Raw genomic sequence first — 13255 nt, 5'->3', positions numbered from 1 at the left:
ACTACTGGGACTTCCGTGGTGGTTCAGCGGCTCCCAGCGTGGGGGGCCCGGGTTTGATCTGTAATAAGGGAACTAGATCCCACGTGACACAACTAGAGTTTGTATACCGCTACTGAAGATCCCTCATGTCGCAATGAAGACCAGGTGCAGCCAAATAAATAAATATATATTTTTAAAAAGACTATTGTTGGGGCTTTCCCGGTGGCGCAGTGGTTGAGAGTCCGCCTGCCGATGCAGGGGACACGGGTTCGTGCCCCGGTCCGGGAAGATCCTACATGCTGCGGAGCGGAGCGGCTGGGCCCGTGAGCCTGCGCGTCCGGAGCCTGTGCTCCGCAACGGGAGAGGCCACAACAGTGAGAGGCCCGCGTACCGCAAAAAAAAAAAAAAAAAAGACTACTGTTGACTTTCAGTAGAATGACTACCTTCCTTCAGGGCTGTTATAAGGATTAAATGTACGTAAAATGCTTAATAGGGGACCGGAACTCACTTGAAAGATGGTTGTCTTCTCTTGCAGTTTCTTCCTGCTGCTGCTGCTTCTTGTGCTTCTTATATGCCATATATATATATATATATATTCATTCATTCTCTACCCCCCACCTCCTCCTCCCCTCAATTTCTGACAAAGCTGCCACCATTTGGTAAGGGACTGTACCTTCTCTCCAAAACTGATAGGAAAGTGAAAGGGTTTTTTTTAGATTGCCATCACACAACAAATGTCATCACCTTAGCTCAGCTGGGGAGGTAAAGTCGAGTGAAAGGGACAGCTTAATAAATGTGGGGATGTTCCTCCCATCTTACTCCATCCCACTCTAAAAAGGGTCACTTTCTCTTTAAATGCAAATTACCTCCTGCGAGCTCAGCTTCCACCCTTTCCGTTCCCGAGTTGAAGAGTGCTGCGGAAGGCGGAGGGAATCCCCACGGAAGCATCACTCCAGACCCCAAACCTCCAGGTCAGTTACCCACTTCGGGGGTGGGTGCAGAGGCTCAATGACGCGGGTCTGATGCTCCATTTCGGATCCTGGCTTCCAAGCTGAGCGATCCATTTGGCACACGGCTTTGGAGATTGTGGGAAATAGATCCCAGGTCGCCCCGAGCCATTCCTGGGGAGCCGGGGCTCCCACTTGCAGTTTTCCTGTCGAGCCCCTAATTGAACCAAGCTGCTGCTGGACCAGGCAATTGACGCGCTTCTGTCTCCCCTCCACCACCGCCCTCCCACACCAGTGCCAGCCAGCCTCGTACCAATTTAAATGCTTATGCCCCCAGCGCCACCGCCATCCCAGAGTGCGGAGTCGGGCTTGGTGGTGGCAGCTGGGAGTAAGCAGCTTGAGGAAACCCCGTAAAGGGCCTTCAGACCTCCATCTAGGGGGGGCCTCCGCGGACCTGAGGCTGAAGGGGCGGGGCCGGGCGGGTGATCCAGCGGTGCCAGCCTCGGGCACAGCCTTTGTTGGAGGCCCAGGCTGCCTGCTACGTGCCCGACCACCCGGCCCTCTGGATGCAGCTGAAGCCATACGGGGACTTCTGACTAGGGAGGGTGAAGCGGCTGGAAGTCTGTCCCAGGGAACTTCTGGGAGTCTCCTGGTGTTTGCCATTGGGGGTGGGGTGGAAGAGGAGGGATGCCAGTGCGGGGAAACCACACAGCCCTGCCAGCGTGCCACGGCTCCTGCCATTGCTGCCCATCCTCGGGGGGTTACTGCCTGACACTGGGGTCCTCCCAGGTGATCCCATCCACATCTCTGTCACCTTCCATGCTGAGGTTTGTCAGCGTCTGTCCAGGCAGTTGATAAATAGAACGGAGCCTAGTTAAGACACTCCTAATCCTCAGCCGGGCTCCTGCCAGCTCACATCCACCCTGTCTCCCCCTACATTTCCTCTGCCAGCTCCGCCCCCTCAGCTACAGGGACAAGGAAACCCCAGGAGCAGCAGCAGGAAAATAGTGTCTGGTCCAGCCCTTTGAGGCAGGGCCTAGGTTTTCATGGTTAAAACTGGAAGGCAAGGAGGACCTGGGGTGGTCCACACAAGGTCCTTCAAATACACATCTGTGACCCCAGCAGTAAGTGCTGGCACCTGGCCTTGCCCATACTGGGCAGCTGAGGGGAGAGTTAGGAAGGTCTGGGGGCCATCCTTTGCAGCTCTCAGGGATTGCTGGGTGGAGGGAAGGCTTTGCTGCTCACTATCTCAGGGGGACTGCCTCCCTCCCAGGGCCTGAGGCCTAGCCAGCATCCAATGGAGGACAAGAAGAAGAAAAGGAGTCCCAAGCCCTGCCTGACCCAGCCGGCCCAGCCCCCAGGCACGCTACGCAGGGTCCCAGTGCCCACCAGCCACAGCGGCTCCTTGGCCCTGGGACTCCCTCATCTGCCATCCCCCAAGCAGCGGGCCAAGTTCAAGAGGTGGGTACAGAAGGGAAGAGGGCAAGGAGGGAGGGACCCTACTCTGGGCTGAGCCCTGTGGGCAGGGAGGTAAAGGGGGCCTTAGCCTACGTTACTAAGCAGTAATCCATGCCTCCCCTGGGGCTCCTCCCACCCCGCCGTGGGCCCCTGAGAACTCAGACCCAGTTCCTGCTCTCAAGTGTGTTGGGAAAAGGCCAGGTGGGTCACTGGCATCACACAGCGTGATGATGCTGTGTGAGCAGGGAGTGAGCAAACTTCCAGGAAGTGAGTCAGAGGAGGCTGTTGGGCACACTGGAGAGGGAGAATGTTCTAAGCTGAGGGGCTTGCCTGGCAGAAGGATGGTAGAAAAATATTGCCTGGAAGGTTCCAGGAACCACAGGTGATTTGGTGGTCCTGGATTGTCATGGGGTAGGAAATGGTGAGGGGATACTCAGGTGAACAATTTGAATTCTCCACTTAATTTTTTTAATGATTGAAAATTTGCCTCCTACCCTATAGTGTCTGTGTTTGTTTCCACTACCCATGTGTTCTTTCTCTGATTACTGTGTTTCCCTGTGCCTTTGGCACCACCTGCCTGAGAGGCATGTTTGGAGATGGCCAAGTGGGGGTAGCTGAAGCTCAGGACTAGGGCAGGGATAGTAGGAGACGCAACTGGAGAAGCAGGGTGGCCAAGCTGGAAAGATCATTCAGTGTTATCCCGAGGGCAATGGAAAATTTTTTTAAAAAAAGGTTTTTACAAACAGGAGGGGCAGAAAGATATTTTTGGAAGAGGTAAGATGGCTTTCATGGTAATAAGGGAGTAACTGTCCCCAAGTTCACTGAGGACCGGTGAGGACAAGTGATTCACCCAGAGTCACAGGAAGATGAGTGAGGTGCTCAGACTGGAACCCAGGAGCCCCATTCCAGGCATGGTTCTGGATGTATCACTGGCAGAAAAAGACTTCTTTGGACCTCTCACCCTCACCCTTCTTCACCCATTCCCTTCCCTTTACCCATCCCGGTGCCCAGAACAGGGCGAAACATCCCATTTACGTTGGTGGGTGGATAGAAGGGTGAATTAGTGCATAGACAGATGGCACAGAAGACCTGGGGTTACCTGGCTGCCACTCACCCTGTGACCATGGCCATGCCCACCCACCCAGGGTCGGCAAGGAGAAATGTCGCCCAGTGCTGGCAGGAGGTGGGGGTGGCTCTGCAGGAACCCCCCTGCAGCACTCGTTCCTGACCGAGGTGACCGACGTCTATGAGATGGAAGGCGGGCTGCTGAACCTGCTCAATGATTTCCACTCAGGCCGGCTGCAGGCCTTCGGTGAGTCCTGGGGGCGGGGCTTAGAGGGCACATAGGTGGGGCTGGAGGGCTGGGTCTCTGGGGAGTGGCTGGGACCAGGGTCCCAAGCTTGCTCCCAGAGCTGACAGGTGCTGTCCAGGGAAGGAATGCTCCTTTGAGCAGTTGGAACACGTGCGGGAGATGCAGGAGAAGCTGGCCCGGCTGCACTTCAGCCTGGACGTGTGTGGAGAGGAGGAGGAGGAGGAGGAGGAGGAGGACGGGGTCACTGAGGGGCTACCTGAGGAGCAGAAGAAGACGATGGCTGACCGCAACCTGGACCAGCTGCTTAGCAATGTGGGTCAGGGCTGGGTGCTTCAATTCCTGGGGGCATCAGAGGGTGTGTGGAGGGGTACATGCTTCTAAGACCATTCCTGGGCCCTGGGTGAAAAGCTGGGGGTGCATGGAGCCAAAAGCTCTGGGCCTCTCAACCCCCCACCAGAAGATGAATCCCAGAGCATCTGGAGTTTGACCTGGTGTCCCTCCTTACAAAAATTTCCCTTTCTCTCTCTGTTGGCAGCTGGAAGATCTTAGTAATTCTATGTATCCTTTCTAGGGGACTTGAAAGTGTGTAAGTGTGTGCACGCCTCCCAGAGATAAAATCAGCTTCGGCCTCCCCACCACCCTGCAGAAATCTTTACAGATAACCAACATCCTCACCCCTTTCAGTCCTACAGAATTAGCCACAAATTCCCCCTACCCAGGTAGAGGGTGCAGAAAGAATTCCCCAAATATTCGGAGAAAGAAAGATGGTTGCAGGGAATATGTTTTACTTGCTTATCAAAATCTTTGCAAGTATTTTAGCTGACACCAATCCATGGCAAATCTTGTCTGATGTCTTCCTATGCTTTCAGCACTGAACAATTCTTTTTACTGACTTAAATGATCCCCGCATCTAGTTCTATCAGAAGTAGTGCGGGTGCACGCTCCTGCATGATCTAAACCAAAAGTGAAGGGGGTAAGGCACCTAGCAAGAAGAGCAGGTGAGGACTGCAACCCCAGACCACGGAGCACTCCAGAGTCCCTGGCCTCCGCCCCTTTGCGCAGTCTGGGAAACTGAGCCTGTGGAGGTTGGGAAAATAGGGCTGCAAGGACCCGGGTCCAGAGCATCACAATCCTTGACCGGCACAGACAGAAGCTGCACCTGGCTGAGAACGCCGAGCCTGAGGAGCCGTCAGCTGTGTAGGTGTCGGACGCAGGCTCAGACTGCTCCTTCTCATTCCCTTCAAACTGTGACTTTTTACGGACTCGATTGGGTGTTCCGCGGCCCCCCCAGGTGCTATGGGGGAGGGGGGCATTGGATGGAATTAAACCATAAAGAAAGAAAGCGGCTCTGTGTCCTCCCTCCCCTCGCGCCTTTACTCGGCAGGGGCGCCCGGGCCCCAGCTCTCGCGGGGATGCCCCTTTGCAACTAACTTCTGGTTTGGGAGGTCCTGCTCGGGGGGCTGGACTCCCCTGTGCTGCTCTGGGAGTGGGAGTTGGGGACAGGTGCCAGTTGGCACGCAGCCCCTGGCAGGAGCCGGAAGGTTGTCGTGGAGACGGCGGGGCGGGGCCTGAGCAGGCCAGCGAGGCGCAGACTGATGACGCACTGCGCAGGCGCCGGGCGGGTCAGTTTGCGCCCGGATGGAGCGGGAACGGTTGGATCGGAAGGTGACAGCGCTGCAGGTGCGGGGCGGGGCGGGGCGGGGCGGGGCGGGCGGGGGTGCGCATGATTCCTCCCCCAACGAGATCTCGGACTGGGACCTTTGGACAAGATGAGGCTGTCACGTCTAGTAACCTGCCCGCGTGCCCACCTCTGAACTTACCGACCCAGCCCCACCGGCCTGAAGAATGCGGGGACCCCACAGACCCTCACGCACCCCCCCCACTCCCAGCACATACTCCTACGGGATCAGGGAAATGAAGGGAAGGGCCTTCAATCGAAGAGGTGGATCCAGCCCAGCACGCTCCCTCGAACCCCCAGAGCGCCAACACACAGCGTCACCTGTCCTCTCCCCGGGGCCGGGTCCTCTCTTGCAGACCTCTCCAGGAGAATCCCCCAAGATGCCCCCATGTTGCAGTGATAAGGGTTTTCTTTCCCCTCGTTCTCCACACCAGGCCTGCGTCCGGGGCTTCTTGGTCCGACGCCATTTCCAGCGTCTTCGAGCTGAATATGAGGCTATTGTACGAGAGATCGAGGGTGATCTGGGCACGCTTCGGTGGACTGAGGGCTGGATTCCCAGGCCCCGATTTCTCTCAAAGGTACTACACACCCTAGAGGTAGAAGACAGGGGGAAGAGGGACCTGGGCAGGGGATTCCACCCTTCATGCTGACAAGCTATTCTCATTGGAAAAGGCAGCAGACTCAACCTCCTCACACCCCAGTCCTTAATCCTTATCAACTTGTATGCTAAATCATGGCACCCAGACACTTGGAGGGTTTAGCCTTGGGGCTCTCGTACCTTTCTGACTGATTTCTCACAAGGCAAAATACCATCAGACCTGGAAAGCCGGAGAGAGGGTACCAAATCCAGAGCAGGAACTATGGAGCCGCTTCCCATGTAAAGAGCCTGAGAAAGAGGCCATCTGGGAGGAGATGATACTGAAGAAGTCAGGAGAGAGCTCAGCAAACTCAGGCAGTCTTCCCTGCAGAGATGATAGCCCATGGCTTCAGGATGAGCAGAGCAGGAGGACCAGGAAACCGAGCCAACAGGAGACCAGAGACATGTCAAAGATGGACAACCCAGGTACTTCTCTGCCTAGATCAGGGCAAGCCCCTGACCCTCTCTGGGCATCAGCTTTCCCATCTGAAAAGTGAAAGGCTTGTGCTAGATAAGCTGCATCCCTTTCCTTCTTCCCTCTGCGTGGTTGGAGGCAACTCATGGGTGGGCAGGGGGAGCGTGCCAGGGTCTAATTCTAGGCCAGTGCCCACTGTCTGCCCCCTCAAGGCTTTCTCCCTTCATTCTTCCCTCCTTCACAGAAGCTACAGGTCCAGGACGGCCCCACAGCCATACTGAGCTCCAGGAGCTCCAGTACTACCGCAGCCACTTGGCTATGGAGATGCTGTGGCTACAACAGGCCATCAATAGCCGTAAGGAGGTAGGCACTAATTTGGAGCCCTCTCTGCACATTTAGGGCCAAAGGTGGGGGGTTAGGGAAAAGCCTCCTGCCATGCCCAAGCAGGCCTGCCTGGTACAGTGTTCTCTTCTCCAACAGTACCTAATTCTCAAGCAAACACTGAGATCCCCAGAGGCGAACCAGGCCAGAGACGAGCCCAGCTTGTGCCCAGACCATGGGGGACAGGGCTGTGAGAAAGCTGGGTCACAACCAGGCCCACCACTGGAAGATCAGTCCTACAGAACTACTAGAGAGCCAGACCACATGGATGACTCCTGCTGGAGACTCAGATCATAACCCCATAAAACCCCAGAAATACTGGCCACTACAGACAAAACCACTGCTGGGGCTAAGTACAGGGACCTATGCTACAGACAGGCAGGACCACAGCTGCCCACACCATGGGATAATCAGGCCATAGGGAAAAGGCTTACCAAAGAGCCAGAGTGTGGAGAACAGACCTTTGGAGGGACCTGCCTGCAGCTGACAAACTTCTAGAGGATGAGACCCACAAAGGCCTCAAGTCTAGGGGCTACTGTTCTGGAAAGGCCAGGACACAGCTGCCCACACTCCGTGAGGACCCAGACATTGAAGACAACTCTCGCAGAGGGCCAGGCCAAAAAGAGCCTGATTGCCAAAGAGCTGGGCCACGAGAGTTGGGCCTCTCAGAGGACCATGTCATCTGTGATGGGACTTTGGCAGAGCATGGTGGCCTGGATCTCTGGAAGACTAAACCACCCAAGGGCCAGACTCCCAGTGATAAAAGCTGCACAGATAGAACCTCCAATGAATCTAGCCATGAAGGATGGAAAAACCAGAGGACTGTACCATGGAGATCAAGGCCACCTGAGAAACTGTCTTCCACAGGGTCAGACCACACAGGAGAGGATCACTGGAGGGGGTGACTGTGGAAAACAGGACCACGAGGCTAGACCCTGGGGAACCGGGGAAGACCCGGCTCCAAAGGGGGATTCTATGAAAGGGCAATGAGGGAGACAGGACCTCATTGTAGCTCCCTGCCTGTGGGTACTGGTGGCTAATGAGGCCAAGAGAAGCTGGAGCACAGAGCTGGCATCAGTAGAGGTAGGAGGATACTTTCATCCTCTGCCTGTGGCTCAACCCAGATTTTGGGATAGGGAGCCACCTGGGCTGAGTAAAGTTGGGGGGCTGATGGAGAATAAAGGTTTTCCTTAGATTCTGAGCCTGGTTGTATTTATCTTCTGCCTCTGGTCAGGACAGACTCTGGGCCCTCCTGTTCACTTCCTGCTGACGTGGGGCATCTTCCCCGGAGCTGGCTGGGAGCCACAGCCCAGGAGCAGATTAGCCGTCCTTGGGGAACAGCCCCCAAAGCTGATCTTCCTTTAAGCTCAGCCCTTGGGCTGCAGAGTGGCAGGGAGGCCGAGAATCCCTCCCTCCACCCAGTACTGGAACATCTGTGTTTCAGTGTGATCTCTGCCACTGCCTCTCTCACTGAGCCCCAGGCTCTTTCTTCATATATAGTGATGAGACCCACCGTACTCTTGTGAGGCCCCACCAAGAGCAGATTGGATGAGACTCTGAATGCAGACAGATGCTCCTATGGAGGCTCTCCCTGCCTTTCTGGGTGAGAGGGCAGGACTCCACCTCTGATTGGCACTGCTCCCAGCCCCGCCTTAGTTGCCTGGCAACAGCTCTGCATCTCTAGCCAGGGACACGCTATGGCAGGTGGCAGTCCAGCAGCCAAGAGGGTAGTGGTGTACCGGAATGGGGACCCCTTCTCCCCAGGCCACCAGCTGGTGGTGACTCAACACTGCTTCCCCACCCTGGAGACCTTCCTCTGTGAGGTGACACCGGCTGTGCAGGCCCCACTGGCCGTGAGTGCTCTCTACACGCCTTGTCGTGGCCACCCTGTCACCGACCTGGCAGACCTGCAGAACGGAGGGCAGTATTTTGGCTGCTGGCTTTGAACGATTACGCAAGCTCCCGTGAGTGGGCTGGGGCTGGTCAAAGAGCCTGGGGAGAGAGGTGATAGCAACAGCAGGTGTTCAGTACTTCCTATGTATCTCACGGAATACAGCAATCCTATGAAGGGGGTGGTCTTATCCCCATTCTTTGGAAGGGGAAATCAAGATAGTGAAATAGCCTACCTAAGAGTACATAAATAACACGTGGAGCTACAGTTCAAGTCAAAGTCTCGCACTGATGTTCATGCCCATCCAGCCAGGACCAGCCAGTGGGAAGAAGAACATTCTGCTGGTTGAGCCCCTTTTTCCAAAGGCTGTTCCTGACTGGGTCCTTACCACCACCATGACCATCACCACCACCACTAAATACTCTAAATCCATCCATCACTTCCTCCCTGCTGTGTTTAGGCATCCCGTGCTCTCCATTAGGCTGGGATTATCCTTTACAGAGTGGGGCTATGCTTTCCAAGATGGGAGAATAAATAATCTGAGTGTCTGAGCTTCCAGCTCAGATCTGGCTTCCAGGTCCTCCTCCGCTCTCAGCTGAGGTTGCTCGCTGTAATGTTAAGGAGCCAGGAGTTGGGAGCTAGACAGACTTAGAGTCTGGGCTCTGTCACTTCCATGTGGCTTAGGTGAGTCACTTAACTTGCTCTCAGACTCATACAAAATGAGATGAAACCGCACACCTCATGAATGAGAAAATTTCTGAGATACAGGAGGATCTCGACCTTTAATCTTGTGGTTTGTGTCTGAGACCCCAGACTGGATGTTCAGCCTGAGACATAACCTAAGGCAGGTTCAAGTGTCAGCATCTGTTTCCAGACCAAGATGACTGAGACTATTCCAGTGGGAAGGAAGACTTGGTGAACTGGGCCCCAGCCCCACACTCTGGCAGCTGCCGGGCTGTCGAGGACCCAGGCTCCCCAAGATGACCAGTGACCTATCTGTCCATTCAGCTGTTTACACCTTAGAGGGGAGGATCCAGGTGGGAAGAGCAGCAGACTACCAGTAAGTCCCGGGGCAACAAGCCCCCAGCCCTCTGTTCTCCCATCCCCCTGAGCGCTGCCCCACTTTGGTCTGGGAAGTCAGGAGCCCTGGAAGCAGCAGGATCTGCCACTTTCCACACCTACTCTGGAGCCTTCCCGGGTGCAGGATTTCAAGACACTGTTCCTTGTGTTCCCAAACTTTTACTTTACTTTAGCTCCAGGCTATGTTCCTCAGAGGAAAAAGGAAGCTATAAAACAGAGGGATGGGAGGGGGTTAAGAGTGTGACCTAGGGGAGGGAGAAGTACCCTTTAGTAAAAGGCGTGACCAGTCCCATCCCCCCCTTGCCCCCTCTTCTGCCCCAGTCTGGTTTCTTTCCCTCACCCTACCCACCTTGGACTGACCTATCCCTGACAAAAGGCCTCAACTAGCTCCTGATCTGGGGGCCTGATGGGTTTCAGGGCCCTCCTGTGATTCAGCAGCCATGTGATGGGCCCCTTGGACAGCGGCTACCTGCAGGTTCCCCCTGCTATATCCAGTGAGTTCCCGTGTTGGGGAGCAGGGGCAGAGATTTTTGTTTCAGTGAGACCAAGGACAAGTGGGTGGATTTGTTCCAGGAGCCCCTGGTGACTGGGATATAAAAAGTCCAACATGCTTAATGGGTGAACAACAACGCACTGGTTCTTGGACCATCTTCTGGCTGCTATGCCATCTTTCTTCCTCTCACACGTAGGTAGTTCTGGGGACCCTTCCCCTTACCAGGCTGCTCTCTGTCCCAGTGTGTTCAGGAACGGGGACCTGTTAAGCCCCCCATTTAGCCTGAAGCTGTCCCAGGCTGCCTTCAAGCACTGGGAAGCAGTGTTGAAACTCCTGACTGAGAAGGTGAAATTACAGAGCGGGGCTGTGCGCAAGTGAGTTTGGGGACTGTGGAGACCTGAATGTCCCCAAAGGGAGCCTCCCTACTGCTTTTCACTGTCCTTGAGGATGAAAAGGCAAAAGGAAGGCATTTTTCCCCAAATGGGACTTCTTTCTGTGCCTCAGGGAGAGGCCCCTCTAGCCCAGCCCTCGGAGCCAGGGCAGAGCCTGGTGCCCTCTGGTGCCCAGAGGGCCAGCAGCCAAAGGGCACCTTGAAATAGCGGTACCCACCGCCTTGTAGTGTGCTAAATATGAAGATCCATCTTGTTCACCGGCCCTTATGTACTCACCTCTCTCTCCCAGACTCTGCACCCTGGAAGGGCTCCCACTGTCAGCAAGGGAGGCTCTGGTGAGCGGCTATTACTATGTGGCTGTTGGAGAGGATGGTTCAAGGCCCTCCTCCATCTGCTGCCTGTCCCTCACTGCCCAGGGGCTAATGGTATGTATGTGTGAGGTGGAGGGGTAGCAGGTTAGAGAAGAGGAAGCCACCCTGACTCCATGTCCTGCTCTGCCTCCTACAAGCCTTCTCTTATTTCACTGCAGGCAACCCCCAGACCCAAAGTCCAGGCTCCACAAGCAGGAGGTAGGTGAGGCAGGGGGTCATGGGGAGTGGGAAAGAAAAGGAGTGACTAGCTGAGTCCTCTTCCAGCTCAGCCTCTGACCTTATCTCACTGCATCGTCTCAATAATCTTGTGAAACAGAGATTTTTTTTTTTTTTTTTTTTTTTCCGGTATGTGGGCCTCTCACTGTTGTGGCCTCTCTCATTACGGAGCACAGACTCCGGACACGCGGGCTCAGCAGCCATGGTTCACAGGCCCAGCTGCTCCGCGGCATGTGGGATCTTCCCGGACCGGGGCACGAACCCGTGTCCCCTGCATCGGCAGGCGGACTCTCAACCACTGCGCCACCAGGGAAGCCCGAAACAGAGATTATTATTCCCGTTTTCCAGAGGAGAAGCTGAAGTTCAGAGGAGTGAAGTGATTCGTTCAGGTTGACACAGTTATTGACAGGGGCCAGACCAGAAACTGGTCTGAAAGCCAGCTTATCTGGGCTCTGTGAAGATCTTCAGGACTCTGAGTCGCTGGACCTAATGCCAGGTTGGATGCTGGGAGAGGGAATCAGCATATCTGGCATAACAGGGTCCAAAGATGCTTATCAGCTCCCCATCTTATCCCAAGCCGGAGCCCTCCCAAGAGATGAGCCAGTGAGCATCGAGTGGGGGTAGGGGGATGCGGCCTGGTTTCACTGGGCATCTAGAATACCAGGCACCATCTGCCGTGTCCCTGGATAAGGACGCCTGATGAAGAGGGAGCAGGGAGGGAGGATGCAGGCTATGAAGATGGATCGCATCTCCTCTTCCAAGCTCCCACCAGGAGCATTCAAACCTGGACTGGGAGTGGAGAAGGTAAGGACAGCCTGCACCCACGGCTCAAGCCCAGTGTTCCCTCCACAGGCCCATGGCCACAGAGCACAGGCAACCCAGTCCTCTACAAAGGAAGCCAGGCCAATTGAGCCATCTGCTTTTTATGCCAGCCCCCAGCAAGCTTTTCAGCATGCCCCCCACTCTCTTGAGGGGATCCAAGAATCCAAGGCCTCCTCTGCCAGCCTCTAACAGTGACATAGGATGGTCCCTGCTATGCTGAGGGAGTTCCATGGGGGCAGAATGCCCAGGTGCAGAGCTGGTCCTGACTTCAGGACAACTGTCTCCTACTCCCCCGTGTGCACGGCCAGTCCCTTGCCTCTTCACAGGGACCTGGTTTATGAAAAGCACATGGAAACTCAAAGCCATGACATTTCCGGGGTGGGATTTGGAAGGGCTGGGGGTGGGACCAAAGGCCTGCCTCTGAGCTAACCTGCCATCCTCTGAGGTCCTGGGCGGGGGGGAGCGGAGGGGGCTGGTAGAGAGGGTCAAGGCAAAGAATGTGAGGGCTCCTCAGCCTGGGCATCGGCCTGTAACTTCCCACATTAGGAGTCAAGGGAGTGTATGGGGCTCCCCATGCAAGGACAGAGACAGCAGGGGCCCAGGGAGTAGCACATGATGAAGCCACCTGGACAGAGGAGCCCCTGGATCAGGTGGGCTGGGGCCGGAAGCCGTATGTTGGGACAGGAGTTCTGAGCTGGAAACGGGCAGCTCTGGGTCCCAGAAACAGTTCTTCTCCCTTGTGACTGTGAGCAAATCTCCTAACCTCTCAGAGCCTGACTTCCTACCTTGTTGAATGAGAGGGCAGATGCTAATTTCTGGTCTCTTCCTTTCCTGGGGTGGGCAAACCCCAGGCTAAGGACTGGAGGCTGGACGTGGGGTGCTAATGGCTCTGTTCTGTGTGGCCTTCTGCCTCCTCCAGAGGGCAGCACAGGTAGTGGAAGAGGCCCTGATCCTGGAAAGCCGGCAGGATCTGGGGCAGCTCTCTCGGCCTAGGGCCTCCCCTGGGCTCACAGGGTGCGCTGCAGCCCCTCAGTCCCTCTTCTGCCCCTAAACCCACAGCCCAGCCTCCTTTCCGCTCTGAGCAGCCCAGCCCAGCTACAGAGGCCATTTCCTTATGAGGTTCTCTGGCCAGAGAGATGAGTAGCCAACGGAGCTTCAGGGAAAAACACAAACTGGGGAGCGG

The 13255-nt window shown here is 55.7% G+C and overlaps 3 protein-coding genes across 4 annotated transcripts; all 3 read left to right on the top strand.

Moving 5' to 3' along the window:
- Window positions 1-872: 872 nt before the first annotated feature.
- On the top strand, window positions 873-5038 carry CCDC28B (coiled-coil domain containing 28B). Of its 2 annotated transcripts, none has more exons than XM_059078308.2 (6): window positions 873-950; window positions 2200-2387; window positions 3530-3696; window positions 3815-4008; window positions 4232-4254; window positions 4843-5038. In XM_059078308.2, the coding sequence occupies exons 2-6, from the start codon at window positions 2224-2226 to the stop codon at window positions 4895-4897; spliced, it is 603 nt and encodes a 200-aa protein (XP_058934291.1). In that variant the 5' UTR covers window positions 873-950; window positions 2200-2223; the 3' UTR covers window positions 4898-5038. The 2 variants fall into 2 exon arrangements, with proteins under 2 accessions (XP_058934291.1, XP_066870919.1); XM_067014818.1 differs by lacking the exon at window positions 873-950 and adding an exon at window positions 1369-2050.
- A 238-nt stretch (window positions 5039-5276) lies between these two features.
- IQCC (IQ motif containing C) lies at window positions 5277-7831 on the top strand. Its single transcript, XM_059078433.2, is given in 6 exon segments — window positions 5277-5376; window positions 5809-5952; window positions 6176-6437; window positions 6671-6789; window positions 6907-7285; window positions 7288-7831. Coding segments are annotated over 6 exon segments (1398 nt in total). The 5' UTR covers window positions 5277-5334; the 3' UTR covers window positions 7740-7831.
- Window positions 7832-8504: 673 nt separating this feature from the next.
- DCDC2B (doublecortin domain containing 2B) lies at window positions 8505-13123 on the top strand. Its single transcript, XM_067025993.1, is given in 9 exon segments — window positions 8505-8735; window positions 8737-8771; window positions 9707-9758; window positions 10196-10272; window positions 10514-10645; window positions 10953-11088; window positions 12103-12253; window positions 12619-12722; window positions 12992-13123. Coding segments are annotated over 9 exon segments (1050 nt in total).
- Window positions 13124-13255: the final 132 nt, after the last annotated feature.

Source organism: Kogia breviceps, chromosome 1 (genome assembly GCF_026419965.1).
Source record: "Kogia breviceps isolate mKogBre1 chromosome 1, mKogBre1 haplotype 1, whole genome shotgun sequence".
In the NCBI taxonomy this organism is placed as follows: Eukaryota; Metazoa; Chordata; class Mammalia; order Artiodactyla; family Physeteridae; genus Kogia; species Kogia breviceps.
This window is presented reverse-complemented; position numbering and strand designations above follow the sequence as displayed.